At 35.5% G+C, this 17,516-nt stretch overlaps 2 protein-coding genes across 4 annotated transcripts; one reads left to right on the forward strand and one right to left on the reverse strand.

Annotated features, from left to right (window-relative positions):
• Positions 1-628: 628 nt before the first annotated feature.
• Positions 629-2,376, reverse strand: dynlrb2 (dynein light chain roadblock-type 2). 2 transcript variants are annotated; one of them, XM_073868275.1, is made up of 5 exons: positions 2,338-2,376; positions 1,242-1,290; positions 1,063-1,138; positions 804-971; positions 629-708 (listed from the first exon to the last, which is right to left on the reverse strand). In XM_073868275.1, the coding sequence occupies exons 2-5, from the start codon at positions 1,242-1,244 to the stop codon at positions 665-667; spliced, it is 291 nt and encodes a 96-aa protein (XP_073724376.1). In that variant the 5' UTR covers positions 1,245-1,290; positions 2,338-2,376; the 3' UTR covers positions 629-664. The 2 variants fall into 2 exon arrangements, with proteins under 2 accessions (XP_073724376.1, XP_073724375.1); XM_073868274.1 differs by lacking the exon at positions 2,338-2,376 and adding an exon at positions 1,598-1,609.
• Positions 2,377-3,381: 1,005 nt separating this feature from the next.
• Positions 3,382-17,088, forward strand: fbxo31 (F-box protein 31). 2 transcript variants are annotated; one of them, XM_055191803.2, is made up of 10 exons: positions 3,382-3,878; positions 4,243-4,314; positions 7,166-7,252; positions 8,115-8,191; positions 9,575-9,742; positions 9,911-9,985; positions 10,069-10,178; positions 12,059-12,212; positions 12,518-12,867; positions 13,059-17,088. In XM_055191803.2, the coding sequence occupies exons 1-10, from the start codon at positions 3,488-3,490 to the stop codon at positions 13,279-13,281; spliced, it is 1,707 nt and encodes a 568-aa protein (XP_055047778.1). In that variant the 5' UTR covers positions 3,382-3,487; the 3' UTR covers positions 13,282-17,088. The 2 variants fall into 2 exon arrangements, with proteins under 2 accessions (XP_055047778.1, XP_055047779.1); XM_055191804.2 differs by lacking the exon at positions 7,166-7,252 and having other exon boundaries at positions 3,384-3,878.
• Positions 17,089-17,516: the final 428 nt, after the last annotated feature.

Genomic DNA, 17,516 nt, shown 5'->3' on the forward strand with positions numbered 1-17,516 from the left:
ATGCATTATGTATGCACTGAGTATAAACTGAAGCTCAGCTTTGAGAAGATTTTAAGGAGGCTTGGCAAAACATTACAAACAACACGTGCAAAGTTTATAAAGATATAGCCTAATAATTACAAAAAAAAGGATTTGCTAAATTTTAATGACAGATACAATTGTAGTCAATGCATGCATTATTACCTGTAAGCGTTTTGTTTATCTATGCATATTTTCTTTGTATTTTTGAATCAAACCCAGATTCCCTAATATGCTTTGGTTTGCCTTTTTTGACAAATTATTTTGTCTAATAAATACCAAGTTTAGGTTTTTTTTTTCTATTTTGTACCATGCACCTCATATTTTGATGGTTTAATTTAATCTGACAAGGCATTAAAGTTAATATTGAACATGTTACCCCTGGACATCACTTTTGGCCACTTCTGTACAATATGCATGGACATAGAACACTATGTTAACACATCTTACAATTTGTAAACTGTAATGAAGCCACACTAAACAACACAGACGATGCATTGTACTTTATTCTATTAAAAGATTGAATGATATCAATGAATAAAAAATAACCTAATAACAGTGTACACAAGACAAAACTATAAAACCTGCACTTACACAACAAAGAAAATAATTTAGTATGCACATGAGATTTATGTTTGCACCAATACTATTCACTTGGGTTCTGGATGACAATCAACAGGTATTCCTTATCTGTAAACAAACAAACAAATAACAGATGTGGTAGCTGTATGTGTATTAAACAGCATCTCTGATAAAAAGAGGCATTAGGTAATGTGGAGATGTACCTGGCGCCACCATGATCTCATGTTTCTTGGATCTGATGCGCAGAAATGTCAGGTCATTTTGAGGGTCGATGTCTCTGACTGTACTTCTGGCTTTCATAGTGAGCTGATGCAGCAGTCCTGCATACTGGACTGTAGTGGAGTTGTCCAGTGTAGTTCTGATGGGAATACCTACAAATATTGATTTATGAAAAGTATTGACATAAGAACAGCAACATTTGTTAAGGTTGACTACAGTAAAAGCATGGTAAATTAATCTTACCTTCTCCGTTAACGACTATTGTGCCAATGACACCCTTATGACCGTGAATTCTCTTTAAAGTGTCCTCGACTTCGGCCTGGAAAACAACATGAAGATAAAAACATACATTAATCATAACAAAAATGAATTAGTTGTATTTTGAACGCAAACCTGAACAAAAATGTTTGGGAAATAAATACCATGTCGCACAGCGCAGGTAGAGACCCCTTCTGTCGCGCGTTCACGTTGCTATAGTAACATAAGTAAATATTGTTTGTAACGGCGTGACTAGCAGATGTTAGACTAAAATAAACTAGTTTATTTTTTTAGTAAATATTTTCTAATAATTGTTTTAATCATCTGGCATCAGAGTATTAAAGTACTAACATAACGGTATTCATTTGATTACTTTGTTACTTTTCTAATCGCTGACCAGGATATACCAATGGGTTTTTGTTGTTGTGATAGTCTAATCATTTTGCAATAATTTATTTCGTTTATATATATGTATATTGTTTACGAAATATTTATAATAAATATTACAGATTTCACTCACTGTTTATCTGGTAGCAAGCAGCAGCAGAGTTTCAAAACAGCGAATAACAAATAATCCGATATTATATATATATATATATATATATATATATATATATATATATATATATATATATATATATATTTTTTTTTTTTTTTTTAAGGTAAATGTTTCAGTTTTACGTATTACAAGATTTTATTTCATTTCCAGAAGTAATGTGCACCTTTTTTTAATTTTTGTTTTTTATTGAATACAAAAATATATAAACAACTAAGACAAATATACATTATACAATAGTAGATAGAAATGACAGGCTCAACACAGTATAAATAATACATTATTTAGAAAAAACAAAGAAAATAAATAAATAGAAATTTGAAATCAACATTTACATAAACTTAAATACACTGCAAAAAAATATTTTCAAGAAAAAAAATCTTAGTATTTTTGTCTTGTTTTCTGTAAAAATATGTAAAAATTCTTAAATTTAGATGTTTTTTCTTGATGAGCAAAACGACCCAAGAAAATAAGTCTAGTTTTTAGACCAAAAATATCAAATGTAAGTGATTTTGTGCATAAAACAAGCCAAAAAATCTGCCAATGGGATAAGCAAAAAAATCTTGAACATTTTTCTTCAACATTAAATTCAAGAAAAATTCAAGAAAAATTAGCTAACCTCATTGGCAGATTGTTTGGCTTGTTTTATACACAAAATATTTTTGGTCTAAAAACTTTATCTGGTAGCAATTCCAATATTTGACCTGCAGATGTCTCCAGCGAGCAGAGTTTCAAAACAGCGAATAACAAATAATACAATATTATATATATATATATATATATATATATATATATATATATATATATATATATATATATATATATATATATATATATTTTTTTTTTTTACGTGTTATATGATTTTATTTCATTTCCAGAAGTAACTCCTGTCATAATTTGTCTCACAAATGTGCACCTTTTTTAAATTTTAGTTTTTTATTGAATACAAAAAGATATAAACAACTAAGGCAAATATTCATTATACAAGAGTAGATAGAAATGACAGGCTTAACACACTATAAATAATACATTATTTAGAAAAGACAAAGAAAATAAATAAATAGAAATTTGAAATCAACAAAAAATCATTTTCAAGAAAGAAATTCTTAGTATTTTTGTCTTGTTTTCAATAAAAATATCTAAAAATTCTTAAATTAAGATGCTTTTTCTTGATGAGCAAAACGACCCAAGAAAATAAGTCTAGTTTTTAGACCAAAAATATCGAATTTAAGTGATTTTGTGCATAAAACAAGCAATAAATTCTGCCAATGGGGTAAGCAAAAAATCTTGAACATTTTTCTTAAACACTAAATTCAAGAAAATTCAAGAAAAATTTGCTTTCCCCATAAATCTCATTAGAAATTTTAAAGTATATTTCTTTTGCTTTAGGAGGAACAGGGAAACTAAAATAAGCGGTTCTAAAATACATTACAATATTCTTCTCAAACATGTGATCTAATTTGTTTCAAGTTTTAACTTGACAGGGATAACAGGTTTTTATACTTGTTAGTACAATTATCACTTTTAAATTTAATATCTCAAATAAATGTATAGAGCTGGAAGAACTGGTTTCACAATTTGCACCCCATTCGCAAGACTTACGTCAAAACGTGCGTCGTGCGGCGACATGGCGTCACGTGATTTCAGGCGTGATCGACTTAATGCGACGCTGCGCAGACCAATCAAAGTATGACATCATAGTACCGCAAGAGCGATTCGACAGCCAGGCTCCCGCGGTACTGTGGTGTCATATATCTGATCAGCGTGAACACGCCTTTCATCGCGAGCAGCAGCGCGGGCACGTAATGCGCACTAGCGAGGGTCACTGCAGGTGTGACAGTTGTTGATGATGTAATGTTGCTACGGATGGCGGTGTGTGCCAGGCTCTGTGGAGTGGGTCAGTCGCGGCGGTGCCGGAGGCGGCAGAGGCACAGCCAGGCGAACCGGGAGAGCGACTCCGAGACGGATATGGACGACGAGGAGGAGGAGAGGGTGGTGGTGGTGGGCAAAATGAAAGACGACCCCGGCTGTCATAAGTCCTGCACTGCGGGGCCTAGCGGGGTCGGTTTCGAGGCCTCTGTAGGGCCGCCCCATCCGCAGTCGCTGCTGGATTTGCCCCCGGAGATTTTAGTGGAGATCTTTTCGTCTCTACCGGGCACGGCGCTGCCCAACCTGGCGCTAGTGTGCAAGAAATTCAGGCAGATCCTGAACACGGAAACAATCTGGAGGAGGAGGTGTACCAATGGTAATGATGTCTGCAGTGTTCACTTTAATGTGTTTATACAGTACGATATATAATACATATACAGTATTTAATATATTGTGTCACGTTACACTTCCTTGCTTCTGTAGAAGAAAATATACCGCCCACATGAAAAATATTATAATGTAGCATTTACTATAGTACATATGTAGATACTGTAGTGTTTTGAAATATTAAAGTATGTTACATTATTTATACAGCTTATCAATTCACTTTAGTAAATATTACAGAATACCTTTACATTAACAGTAATAGTGTAGTAGTTAATATACTGCAGTATGTACAGTATTTTCTTAGTAAAGTATCCTGTAGCTACAGCTTGTCATGAGTTTTTGTCTTTTTTTAGAATTTGGTATGAGAGATGACCCACGGAAGATGGAAATTGTGGGTATGTCAAGTCGAGAGCTTTATGTTAAACGTAAGTAATTTCACAGTACCCTAACCACAATCTTCACTGACCGCTTGTCAGTCTGTGAATTTAAAGGTGAAGTGCACAATTTCTGTCACTAGCATTACTAAAACAGTATGGAAAAATAAATGACTCTTTTCAATCCGGATTGGTTGGTTCAAAAACGCCTATCAAATCCAACATTTCAAAATAGTTTTATTGCTTTTATTTTGGTCCCACCCCTTTCATTCACACTACATTGGTACGTGCTTGTTCACAGAGAGAAGATGTAGGTGATGACTAACTGTGGGTTCACAGCAAATGAGAGTTCAACGATTTGCGCGAGTAGATTACATACAAAGTCAATGCAAAGACGCGATCAGACGCGTCCTTGGGTGGTGCGTTTGCCGCGCAAACACGCGCTATTCACCTCAAACGTGTCTTCGCCCAAGTTGAAAATATTGAACTCGAGCGAAAAATTCGCATGACATGAAGTTAAATCCCGTGAGTAATCTAGAGCGAGTAACGCAATGCCCCGCATTTGGTGTATACGTAGCATAAATGTGGGTTCACACCAGACGCAAGTTCAACGATTTGCGCGAGTAGATTACATACAAAGTCAATGCAAAGACGCGATCAGACGCGTCCTCGCGTAGGGGCGATGCAAATGATGCTATATGAGCGGTGCGTTTGCCACGAAAACACGCGCTATTCACCTCAAACAACTCTTCGCCCAAGTTGAAAATATTGAACTCGAGCAAAAAGTTTGCATGACATGAAGTTTAATCCCATGAGTAATCTAGAGCGGGTAACGCGGTGCCCCGCATTTGGTATGTACACAGCATAATGCTACGTACACACCAAACGCAAATTTTTTGGGTCACGCCCCATTCAGACCACTAGCGATTAGCAAAAGCCGAGTGACGCAATCTGATTTATTTCAATGCTTGGCGACTACCTGCGCCACAAGCGAAAGTGACCTTTGGCGACCGGATGGGCATGTCCAGTGACGCGAAAAAGTTTAACTTTATGTAAATGATTAGCGATTTTCTTTGAGGCGAAAAACGCGTGTTTTAGCAGCAATTGCGCCGCCCAATTCGCGGCATTCACATCACCCTGCCCCCGTGCTAGTTTGTATCTTTACATATACATCTACTCGCTTAAAACGTTAAAATCACATCCAGCGTGTATGCCCCACAATTATTTAAACAGAAAAAACACTTCACCTTTAGAAAATAAACACATTAAACATTAAGGGGCGGTTTCCCAGACAGGACTTAAGCCTAGTGCCAGACTAACTTAAATGTTGGTGTTGTCTTGATCGAAAACAACTTGCTCTGACATATCCTAAAATATATGCGAGTGTTGTGTCTTGAGGAAGACACCAGTAATGTTTATTTATAAAATATGCTTTTAAAAATAACTTAAATATCCTAATTTAACTAAGGCCAAGTCCTGGCATAAGCTAATCCCTGTCTGGAAAATCGCCTCTTAATATGTTATTAGTAACATTAAATTGTATTAATTTGAGTCAATTCCAAGTCTAAAGGTTCGTTCACACTTTAACGATAATCATAACGTTAACTATAACGATAAGTGTATTATTGTCCACACCACTGGATGATAATGATAAATTTTTGCTAAATCGCTTGTGAGGCATAGTACTCCCGCAAATCATTTACCTTCAATTGCATTACCTAATATTGCATATTTCCTTTAATAAAAACTTTGTAATTTTTCACATTAGAGGTCTTCACGGGTCCACTTAGATCCGAAAACCCGAGGTCCGACCTGAGACCCAAGCGTGTTTGGGTCTATAAGTTTCACGTGTGCCTCGGCCACGGGTTTGGTATAATTTACAGAGCCCCTAAGGTGACATTGGAGTAAAACAATCTAAAGTTTAGTTCATGTGCTCACGTGAAACTTTCATGTGCTCACGCGAAACCTTCATGTGCAGAATGGTTTTTGAAGTTTAGTTTCGCGTGCGCACGCAACACTAAACTTTATTTAATTTTTGCTCCATGTCCCCTAGGGGCTCCATAATTATTATGTCGGCATCAGGTTGCAGGTAATTTAAAAATGAATGTGTTTTTACCGAATGGACCCGAGACGACCCGAATTATAAGTTTTAAAAATATTTATAAATATTAAGAAATTATAAATAAATAAAAATAAATTGCAAGTGATCCCAATGATATCACTACTTGTATCTTTATCATTATAGTTGTGGTGTGAACTCCACTATTCTCTTTTATTAAATAATAAATCTATTTTTTAAACTATATTTTGTAGTTATCATATAATGTATATCGTTATAATGTGTAAACGGCCCTTAAGCCTGTATATTTTTAGGTACTTATTTTTAGGTACTAAATGCAGATAGACATTGCAACTTAAAATAAATTTGTAAATATAATGCCATAATTATAGGTATGGTTCAATCAAAAATTACATTTCCGTTGTTGTTTTCTCTCCTTCATGTCATTTCAAACCTGGAAGATTTTTCTAGAAGTTGTGAGTACTGCTGGTTGGTTTTTTATGTAATTGCTGCGAAAGCAGACTTTCAAGTTTCTAAAAGCACCTAGGGTCATCATAAAAATTCAAATGTTATGGGGCAAAATAATAAGTTCAATTCATGCCAGAATCATTCAGACTGCTTTTGCGAACCAGATTAAAAGGTTCATCGAAAAGACCAGAACTAAAAGTCATTATATTTAAGAAAATACAGTACACAAGTCATAAGCCTTTTTTTACAAACAGATTAGAGAAAATACATAGAAAATTTGGCCGGGATCGATTTTTTTGTTGTTGGTTTATTCACACTGCCAATGAGTTTTCGGAATCTGTGCGTGCGTTCACACGCACCTGTGTACCTCCCCAGGTGTGAACCCGAAGGTGAAGTCAGGGCGCTTTATGAAGCTCCTCCCTGATTATGAGCACATGGACTTACGGGACGTGTACACACACTGTATGTACTGTGTGTGTGTGTGTGTGTGTGTGTGTGTGTGTGTGTGTGTGTGTGTGCTTGCGTGCGTTTGTGTGTGTGTGTGGTGGAGGAAACACATCACTGCCTGTGACAGGTGCTGCCGGTCAGAGGTGCCCTGCTGCTGATCTCACACAGTTTTTCTTTTAAGGGTTTATACAGTTTTATAAAGAATCAAAAGTTAAATGTTGCCTTATTTAAAATAATACACTCACAAAAATCGAATGACGAGTTTAGGAGCATCAAAGGTTGTTTTTGCATGGATTTCAATCTTTGACATGACCCTACTCAAGTCAATATTTAAGATAAAAAAGGTTATATTTGATGATGACTGGTTCTACGTGAACATACATGAACCAATCATGTTTAACTAAAATAAATTGTTCACTTTGGAGACAATGCAAAACACATCCTCTCAGTGAATCCTGGTTTTGTGTTGTGATGAGAACTGGGATGCATGTTTGTTTTTTAGAGAAGAGGGAGAAACTGATCTGGGAGCAGCACAAGGGCAACTTCTGTCAAGCACCGTGCACAGCTGTGTGCCTTGCATGCGTGTGTGATATACACGGATTGGCCAGGGATGCAATGCTATAACATGAACTGATTGTGTGAGACAAACACGCTATTTGCCAAATTAACAAAAAGCGACTTATTTGTAAGGAGAAATTTTCCATAGGGTTATATTAGTCCATTTAAGTTTTTGCATGACTCCATATACTCACTCACTCAGTATGCATTCATTAAATCATGCACCATGAATCTCATCTAACGTTCCTTCTGGGGTTTGTTGTGGATATTGCTGCTTAGTATAAATGTAAAATCTGCATGTTTTACACTTGTTTTTCAGTGCTTCATCCTTATAGACACATCCTTGGTCTCTGGCAGCCTGATATTGGCCCATATGGAGGATTACTGAATGTGGTGGTAAGACCCTGTTTAACTGATAAAAGTCACTGATGAAAATATATGGGTAAAATACATGGGTCAATGTCAATTTTTTTTCCGTCAGACTCTGTTACCAAGGTAGAGTAACAGTGTTGACGTGTGTGTGTGTGTGTGTGTGTGTGTGTGTGTGTGTGTGCGTGTGCGTGCGAGAGAGAGAGAGAAAAAAAGAGATTCTCTGTGTATGACTGTCAACACTGTTACTCACACCGAGTTTGACAGTAACAGAGTTGACAAAGACTAATTCAGATAACAGGAAATCATGATTTTTAGCGATATAAGACACTTTTTACAAAAAAATATATTGTTATAGCCTGTGACATTTTGTGAACTATAACAATAAGCACCAATTCTTAAAATGTTTAAAAATATAACCATTTTCACTGCAAAAATTTATTTTCAAGAAAAATATTCCTAGTATTTTTGTCTTGTTTTTAGTAAAAATATCATTTTTTTTTAATTAAGATGCTTTTTCTTGATGAGCAAAACGACCCAAGAAAATAAGTCTAGTTTTTAGACCAAAAATATCAAATTTAAGTGATTTTATGCATTAAACAAGCAAAAAAATGTGCTAAGGGGTTAGTTAGCCAATTTTTCTTGAATTCAGTGTTCAAGAAAAATGTTTAAGATTTTTTTGCTTACCCCATTGGCAGATTTTTTTACTTGTTTTAATCACTTAAATTTGATATTTTTGGTCTAAAAACTAGATTGCTAAATTGCTACTGCGCAGACTCAAGACCCAAGATGTCAGCGCCGTACCTGGACACTGGCAGCTTTACTTTTCACCAATGGAAGAGAGTGAATGGGCGTCGTCCATTTTTTTTACAGTCTGTGGGGACTACCATATAATTTGGAGTAGACTACACTGCAAAAAATTATAAAAAAAAAAAATTCTTAGTATTTTTGTCTTGTTTTCAGTAAAAATATCAAAAAATTCTTAAATGAAGATGCCTCCTCTTGATGAGCAAAACGACCCAAGAAAACAAGTCTAGTTTTTAGACCAAAAATATCAAATTTAAGTGATTTTGTGCATAAAACAAGCAAAAAAATATGCCAATGGTGTAAGCTAATTTTTCTTGAATTTTTCTTAAATTTAGTGTTTAAGAAAATTGTTCAAGATTTTTGCTTACACCATTGGCAGATTTTTTTTGCTTGTTTTATGCACAAAATTACTTAAATTTGATATTTTTGGTCTTAAAACTACTTTGGCATACAAAATAGGATGAAAAGTGGGATTCGTCCAACAGTGTTATCAGTTTTATAAATCAAATACACAATATGTATATTAAATCACACGTGCATACATTACATGCATATTTTTCATTGTTTTAATCATGGCCACTTTTGTTGGCGGAAACCTTTTAGGTGGACGGGTTATTCATCATAGGCTGGATGTATCTACCACCCCACGATCCCCGTGTGGAGGACCCGATGCGCAGACGGCCTCTTTTCCGCATCCACATGTTGGAGAAAAACAAAGCCACGGTTGAATGTATGTATGGCCACAAAGGCCCTCATAAAGGAGATATTCAGGTAAACCGACCCTCGTGCCTTCAAAACAATTTGTACCACTTTGCTTTAGTTGGTGTCACCTAAATTGTGATTTAAAATCCACATTTCTGCTTTTCCCCATAATTACGTTTAACCATTTAACGCTTTTATCAAAACCAAGTTGCAAAATTTGACACAATATTTCCCTAGACTGTGAAAAAAGACGAGTTTTCCACCAAATGCAACCAGACCGACCACCATCGAATGCCTGGAGGCAGACAAGAGGTAGGAAGCTTTTGAGATATTTGGGTTTCACATAGATGGCAAAGTGAAGGATGCACACTGAGTCCCGGCTCGTCTGTATGTAGGAGTTCAGAACATGGTTGGAGGAGGAATGGGGAAGAACACTGGAGGATATTTTCCATGAGCACATGCAGGAGCTGATCCTCATGAAGTTCATCTACACCAGCCAATATGATAAGTCTTTTACATGATTAATAATGTATGCAAACTTTATTACTCCTAAGATCATTTTCTTTACAAATCAAAGGGTTTCTGGTTTTATAATTTATAAAAAATGTTTTATTTCTTACTATTAAAGTCAGTGGTGCTCCTGTTTGATTGCAAATATTAATACATTACATAATATGTGCTTTTTATGCTAATTAGAGTTAGCTTAGCATGTAAGACTATTAAGGGCACCTATTATGCCCATTTTTACAAGATGTAATATAAGTCTTAGGTGTGCTAAGAATATGTATATGACGTCTCAAAATACTTCACAGATCATTTTTATTATAGCAAGTCCAAAATGCTCCTGTTTTTGTGTGTGTACCTTTAAATGCAAATGAGCTACAGCTTCTCACTCTCTTACCAACAGACAGTGAGCGCTTTTGGAAAAACTAGATCTATATAGTATCTCACTATTGAGCGTACAACTCACTAAGGGCAAAAACTGCTGTAATACAGCAGTGTCATTCAGTGGCCATGGGTGGGGCTTTATCGGTGTGACATCACATTAACACGAGAATCAAAACAGCATTTCTAATGAGATTGCTCTGGGGATTAAAAAGGAGTGGGTTGATTTTTGTCATTGTAGGGTTGTTGTGTTCACATGCTTTCCACACATTTATGTCCAAGCATCTCAGAAAAGTGAATTTTGCATAATAGGTGCCCTTTAACCTCTTGACGCGCACTAATTTGTGGGCGGGATGACATCCGTTTTTTTTACGCTGCTAACAATATCTATATAGCCTACTGTCTACAAACATTAATAATATTAACATTACTATACATCGTTTAAAAGGTCTACGGGTTTAGCATCAGTGTATGGTCTCTATTTTGAGATACAGATGCTCTAGCATCATAAATGTAGTATTTTGTGACAGAAGTCCAGATGACAACATGCAAAATATAAACAGAATAATACTTACCTTTGTATTGATGTAACGATCGCGAGTCAAATCCAGACTGTTTCAGATGTGTGAATAACCCATGAAAACCGTCTAATATAATACATCCAATGACCATTTCTGTCCACAAATGCGTATAATCCGTGAAATATAGATATATTGTCAATTGTTTACATCAGATTTCCCATGCATGTCTTGTAATAGAATATAATATACAATCTGAAGACTATTTACGTCGTAACACTGTATATGAGATTACACTTTAGGTTCAAGTAAACACATAAACCTGCGTTCAAACTTTGTTTTTAAAAGTAGGCGGGAATATAATACATAATATCCAAACAGCGCTGTCAAATATCGTGATGTCATTTGACTCGCTCGTTCCTCCAATGACTTCATGGAAAATATTGATAGACAGAACGTGTAGCCAATTAGATAACGAATCCAACGATCTTTGTGTGACGTTCTGGTGTGGAAACTGCATTTTATATGCTAACATAAGGATAAATAAAAAGAAGAACGAAGGTGTATGCATGTAAACAAAGACTTTAATTTTGGGGCTGACTGGCAGAAAAGATACTAGTCTTACAAAAACCCTTGCAAGAATTTGGGCCTATTGACCTCAAACATGAAACACAACTTCTTTAGACTTGTGGCTTTAGGATCATTGCATTTTTAGGTTTCACACACATATTTATCATTAGGGTTTTTTTTTTAATAATAAATAAGATTTTATGAAAAAAATGTATTACAATGTACTTCAGCCGCTCTAGTTTTTAAAGTGTCTTCTTTCAAATAATACCATAATTATGCGTATACTCTAAATGGTTTAGTAAAAACAACCCTTTTAGTGAAAGTAGGTCTTTTAATGGGAGTTCTTTTCAAGAGGTTAAATTAAATGTGCAATTCCTAACAGATGTGTTTAAATTGTACTTTCTTATTGTAGTAATTGCCTGACGTACCGGCGGATTTATTTGCCCCCGTACCTCCCTTCAGACCTCCTTCAGCCGGGTCTCTTTAAGGGGACGTATGGAAGTCATGGCCTGGAGATTATTATGCTAAGCTTCCATGGCTCCAAAGCCAAAGCTACAAAGCTTACTGTAAGTTATATTGTGTTAAAAAATTGTTTCTGTAGCTCAGTTGTTAGAGCTTTGTGTTAGCAATGCAAAAGTCATGGGTTTGATTACAGGGAACATCCATACTGATAAGATGTATAGACTGAATGTAGTTTAAGTCACTTTGGATAAAACCATCTGCCAAATGTATGAAAGTAAACGAGGAGGCAAAATGAAACTTGTGCAGATTCTTTAACATCCCCAGTTTTTTATTTACAGGTTTAAATTACATTTTAAAATATTTTTATAAATCTGTCATACGTGTTATATTTGTTTATTATCTTTCTTAGGGTGATCCCAATGTCCCAGCAGGTCAGCTGACCTTAGAAATAGACCTGAACCGGCCACTGCGTCTGCCGGACCTGGAGCACCAGAGAAACATGGATGAGCTCCAACAGCTCGTGATGGGGGTGCATGAGGAGGTCCAGAGGAGTTTGCAGGCCCAGGATGTCCCATCAGAGGGTGCAGAGGCGAGCCCTTCTCAGGGGGCGGAGAGTTCGGGGTCAGACCCCCCTGCTGGGGTGGGAACCGTCGAGCCAGCGGCCGCCACCTGCAGTGCCACTTCTGAACCACAATCGTTCGTGCTGCCTTTGGGAGTCATGGCCCGCAATGAAGTGTACCCACGAACCTGTAAGATGTGGTGAGTGTGCTGATGTCATTTCCTCTTTTTGTGATAATACTTTAGTAACAGGACTCACATGTGGCTCAAACTACCTGTATTACCAAAATAGATGATGTATATTTACTGTTCGTATAACAAACTACAAATATATGCTAAAATAAAAATATAGGCTATAGATTTTTCACCCCAAATTTCTTCACGCATTTCAGTTTTTACGGAACCGGCCTGATCGCCGGCCACGGCTTCACGAGCCCCGAGCGCACGCCGGGTTTGTTCGTCCTGTTTGACGACGACCGCTTCGGCTTCATCTGGCTGGAGTTGAAATCCTTCAGTATGTACAGTCGCCTGACGGACCAGCTGTCTCACGCCCAGCCACCCTGCATGGAGCGCTTTGAGGCCATGCTCCGTAACATGCAGTCATGGACGTCCTGATAGCCAACAACGCACGCATTTATTCAACTGTACCCATCAGATACACAATTTACCAGATACAACCCAGAAAAACAGCCGTCAGGGACACAAACATATTGCTTGCATCTGCGTAGGTGTATTTACAGCGACATGCACATACAGGTTGTATTATATTAAGCCTTTCTTATCAGCTTTTTAATTAATTTATTTTTGTAACCTGAAAATGGTGAAGCGAGATACGTGAAAATTCACTCACATACTCTGGAAAAAGCTGAGTGTGCCTCTGATTTTCACCCGAAATCCTGTGATTTCGTGATTTGTAATTATTTTAGATTATGTCCCCAACATGGAAAGCATCTTTTTATTAATGTAATTTATTTATTTAGTTTTCCGATGAACGTTATTTTTGTAACATCCAAACTCACGAACATTAATGACATGGAAGTGCACTTCCAAAATGTTTGCGTGCTGACAGTACTGTGCAATGTTTCACACAGCTTAAAGTAACCTCAAAATATTTACATATTTTATATAAGTATTTTTGCTTTAGGAAAAATATTTAAATAGGCGATAACATTGACTGTAATGATGGAGGTCGGCAAGTTTCAATATTGTTGTTTTTGTCTTGTTTTCAGTAGAAATATTTAAAAATTCTTAAATTATGATGCATTTTCTTTATGAGCAGAATTACCTTAGAAAATAAGTCTAGTTTTTTGACAGAAAGTACACAATTTAAGTGCATTTGTGCTTAAAACAAGCAAAAAATTCTGCCAACTGGGTAAGAAAAAATCCTTAAATAAGTTTAGTTTTTTCTTAAACACTTAATACAAAAAATATTTATTTTTTAGCTTCTTTTAAGCACAAATTCACTTAGGTTTTTTAGACAAAAAAATCTACAATTTAGTGCATTTGTGCTTAAAACAAGCTAAAAAGAAATCTTGCAATGGGGCAAGAAAAAAAAAAATATATATATATATTGCCTGTTTTAAGCACAATTCACTGAGGTTTTTTAGACAGAAAATTATCATATTTGACTGAATTTGTGCTTGAAACAAGCAAAAAAATATTTTTAATCATGTGTTTAAGAAATAAGTAAACTTTTTTTGCTTGTTTTATAAATTCACTTAATGTATATTTTTAGTCTAACAACTGGACTTATTTTCTTAGGTCATTTTGCTTAAGACAATGCACTGATATAAGAATTTTTGGATATTTCTACTGAAAACAAGACAAATATACTAAGAAAGTAATTTTTTAAGCTTATTTTCTGAATGGTTTGCCTTACCAAACCACTTCCTTCAGACTTTTCAGTCACGACTTGGTGTTATTTTTGGGTTCAATTTGCAACACGATTGAGTTGTCACCACATTTTACGCCTATACTGTGTAACAATCGTCTCATTGTCACAGTGATTTCATTCATCCAGCTGTGCAGCTCTCTTCCAAGTGCTCTTCCCTACGCAGTGTAGATGTTCATCCGAGGAAAAAATCCTCCGACTCTACTTTTATATTCGACTGCAGCATTACTTCAAACCATCAACCAGTATGATGTAAATTGAACGTATATATATAGAAATGCGTTGAAATATGTAAACATTTATGATTTTTTGTGTATATATGATTATAAACTAATTTAAGTATATCACCTGGGTTTACAACCTCTAAATGAGAATTGTTTTAAGTGGATTATTCTCATGGCTTTTGCTACGTTTACGTGGACTGCTGTTGTACAACTACTGATTTGATTCAAAATAAGACAATATGTCATTTAAGTTGTTTACATGGGCTGCTAATTTAAATATTTAATATTTATTAAATGCAATTAATATTCGAAAATGTGTATGCCTGCTGACTAAAAGTCGACATGAAATTATAATTGTGACCCTGGACCAGAAAACCAGCCACAAGTCGCACGGATATATTTGTAGCAAAGAAATGATGGTAAACACACAGCAAATAGTGACCATTGACTTCCATAGTAGAAAAAAAAATATTTTGGAAGTATTGTGACAAATAATTAAGAAAATATTTTGATAAATGATGATTAGCACACAGTTGAAGGTACCCATTAAATTCCATTATATTTTTTATTCCTACTATGGAAGTCAATGTTATCTGCTGTGTGTTAACATCATTTCTCAAAACATCTTCTTTTGTGATAATGTTGCTAATGACTTAAGGGAAAACACCACCGTTTTTCAATATTTTGCTGTGTTCTTGCCTCAACTTGGACGAATTGAAACATACCGATCTTGTTTCAATGCGTGCACTTGGTCTTTGTGCGGCGCGTCTTGAATGTGTTGGCGTTTGGCCTCGCCCCATTCATTCCTTGGGATCCAAACAGGGATGAATCAAGAAGCCACCAAACTTCCATGTTTTCCCTATTTGGGGACTGTTGCATGAGTGGTTGCATGAGCGGGTATGGTATCACAAAATAAAACATGGCAATTTTTTTAAGTGGAGGTCGAAGTGCTGCAAACTAAGTGCTCTTCTGCCATACAATATAGTTCTCATTTTTTATCGCTTAAAAAAATCGCCATTTTATTTTGTGCCACCATGCTTGCTCGTGTGGCTACTCATTTGGCAGTCTTTAAATAGGGAAAACATGGAAGTGTTTTAAATTAAGTTGTTTTAAATTCATCCCTGTTTGGATCCTGGGGAGTGGGTGGGGCTAGGCTGGATGCTGGCACGTTCACGACGCGCCGTGCAAAGATTAAGTGCACGCGTTGAATAAAGATAATTATGTGTTGATTTGTCTGGGTTGAGGTGGGAACATGGTAAAATGTTGAAAAACTGTGCTGTTGTCCTTTAATTTGGACAACTTTAAAAGGCGATTTTCTCAAAATTTAGAATTTTTTTGCACCTCCAGATTCCAGATTTTGAAATAGTTGTATCACCAAATATTATCCTAACAAACCATATTTCACTGAAAAGCTTATTCATTCAGCTTTTGGATGAAAAATTGACCCTTATGACTTGTTTTGTGGTCCAGGGTCATTATTGACCCTATATGCTTTTTTTTAATACACATGATGTTATTGTGTAAGACATTAGTGCATACTGTTCCAAAGATATACATTTTGTCTTCCAGATGTAATAACTTTTAATTGGCTGATGTCACCAAGGCCACATAGCCCATTGGTTAATGTTAACAAATAGTCATGTAGCTATTTAGGAAGCATTAGGTTAATGCTGTATGCATTACAGCCTTTCTAAAATGATGCAAATGGTTATTGCAGGAATTTAATGCTGGTTAATGTAATAAGGTTTACAGCAATAACAGCAAATAACATTCAAATTGATATAGATGTGGTATTTAATGTCATAAAATGTTTCTTGAAAATGAACTTTGGCTTGAGAATGAAATATGGGTTCCTAATTTCATGTCGACTTTTAGGTACAAGTTTCCTATTGTTATTTATTATATTCTTTTTCTCTGCCGCTACTGTGATGTAGCCTTGAAACTTCAGTAAAACACTGTGCCCTGCACTTTCATCTTGCATAAGTCAAATGTATTAACTCCATTATAAATTCCATTCAAGAAGCAAGCGATCGGTCAAGGGTGTTCACAATGATAAAGCATACAAAATAATTACACAATAATTCAAGAATGCTTGATGTTAATTGGGAAAACGTACTATGAAAATGTTATTGTCAATTTGCTATTAAGAAGATTGTCAATAGTTGGATCATTGTCGTCTGTGTAAATTTGCCAGTTTTAACTTCTTTGAGCGCCGATTCATGACTAGTATGCAGCCCGTTGCGTTCAAATTCAGGGAGGTTTGCAGCTTTAGCTTTGGTTAGTTCTCAATAAAATGGAGGAAAAATGTTTTCTGACCATGTGTTTTATTTTTAAGTGCAAAACGGATTCATTCACAAAGTTCATTGGTCATGTTTTTAGTATATCAGTTGATAAAATCTCAAATCTTGAGTTGGATAAAGTTTGCTTAAAACACTTCCTAAACCAAACCACAAACTAATATCGAGATATACTGTAGCTTACATACAATGGGAATATTTCCCTTTCATGTTGTCCCTTTACAATACAAACTATTCAAAAGATTAAAATCACATTTGGCTCATTACTTTTTATTCTTATATTTAGTGTCTCCTCCTAAATATCTAACAGTGCCTTCACTGCAAAAAATGATTTTCAAGAAAAAAAAGTATTTTTAATTTCAGTAAAAATATCTAAAAATTCTTAAATAAATATGCGTATTCTTGCCAAAACTATCAAATTTAAGTGATTTTGTGCAT

The sequence above is a fragment of the Misgurnus anguillicaudatus genome, chromosome 6 (assembly GCF_027580225.2).
Source record: "Misgurnus anguillicaudatus chromosome 6, ASM2758022v2, whole genome shotgun sequence".
Lineage (NCBI taxonomy): Eukaryota > Metazoa > Chordata > Actinopteri > Cypriniformes > Cobitidae > Misgurnus > Misgurnus anguillicaudatus.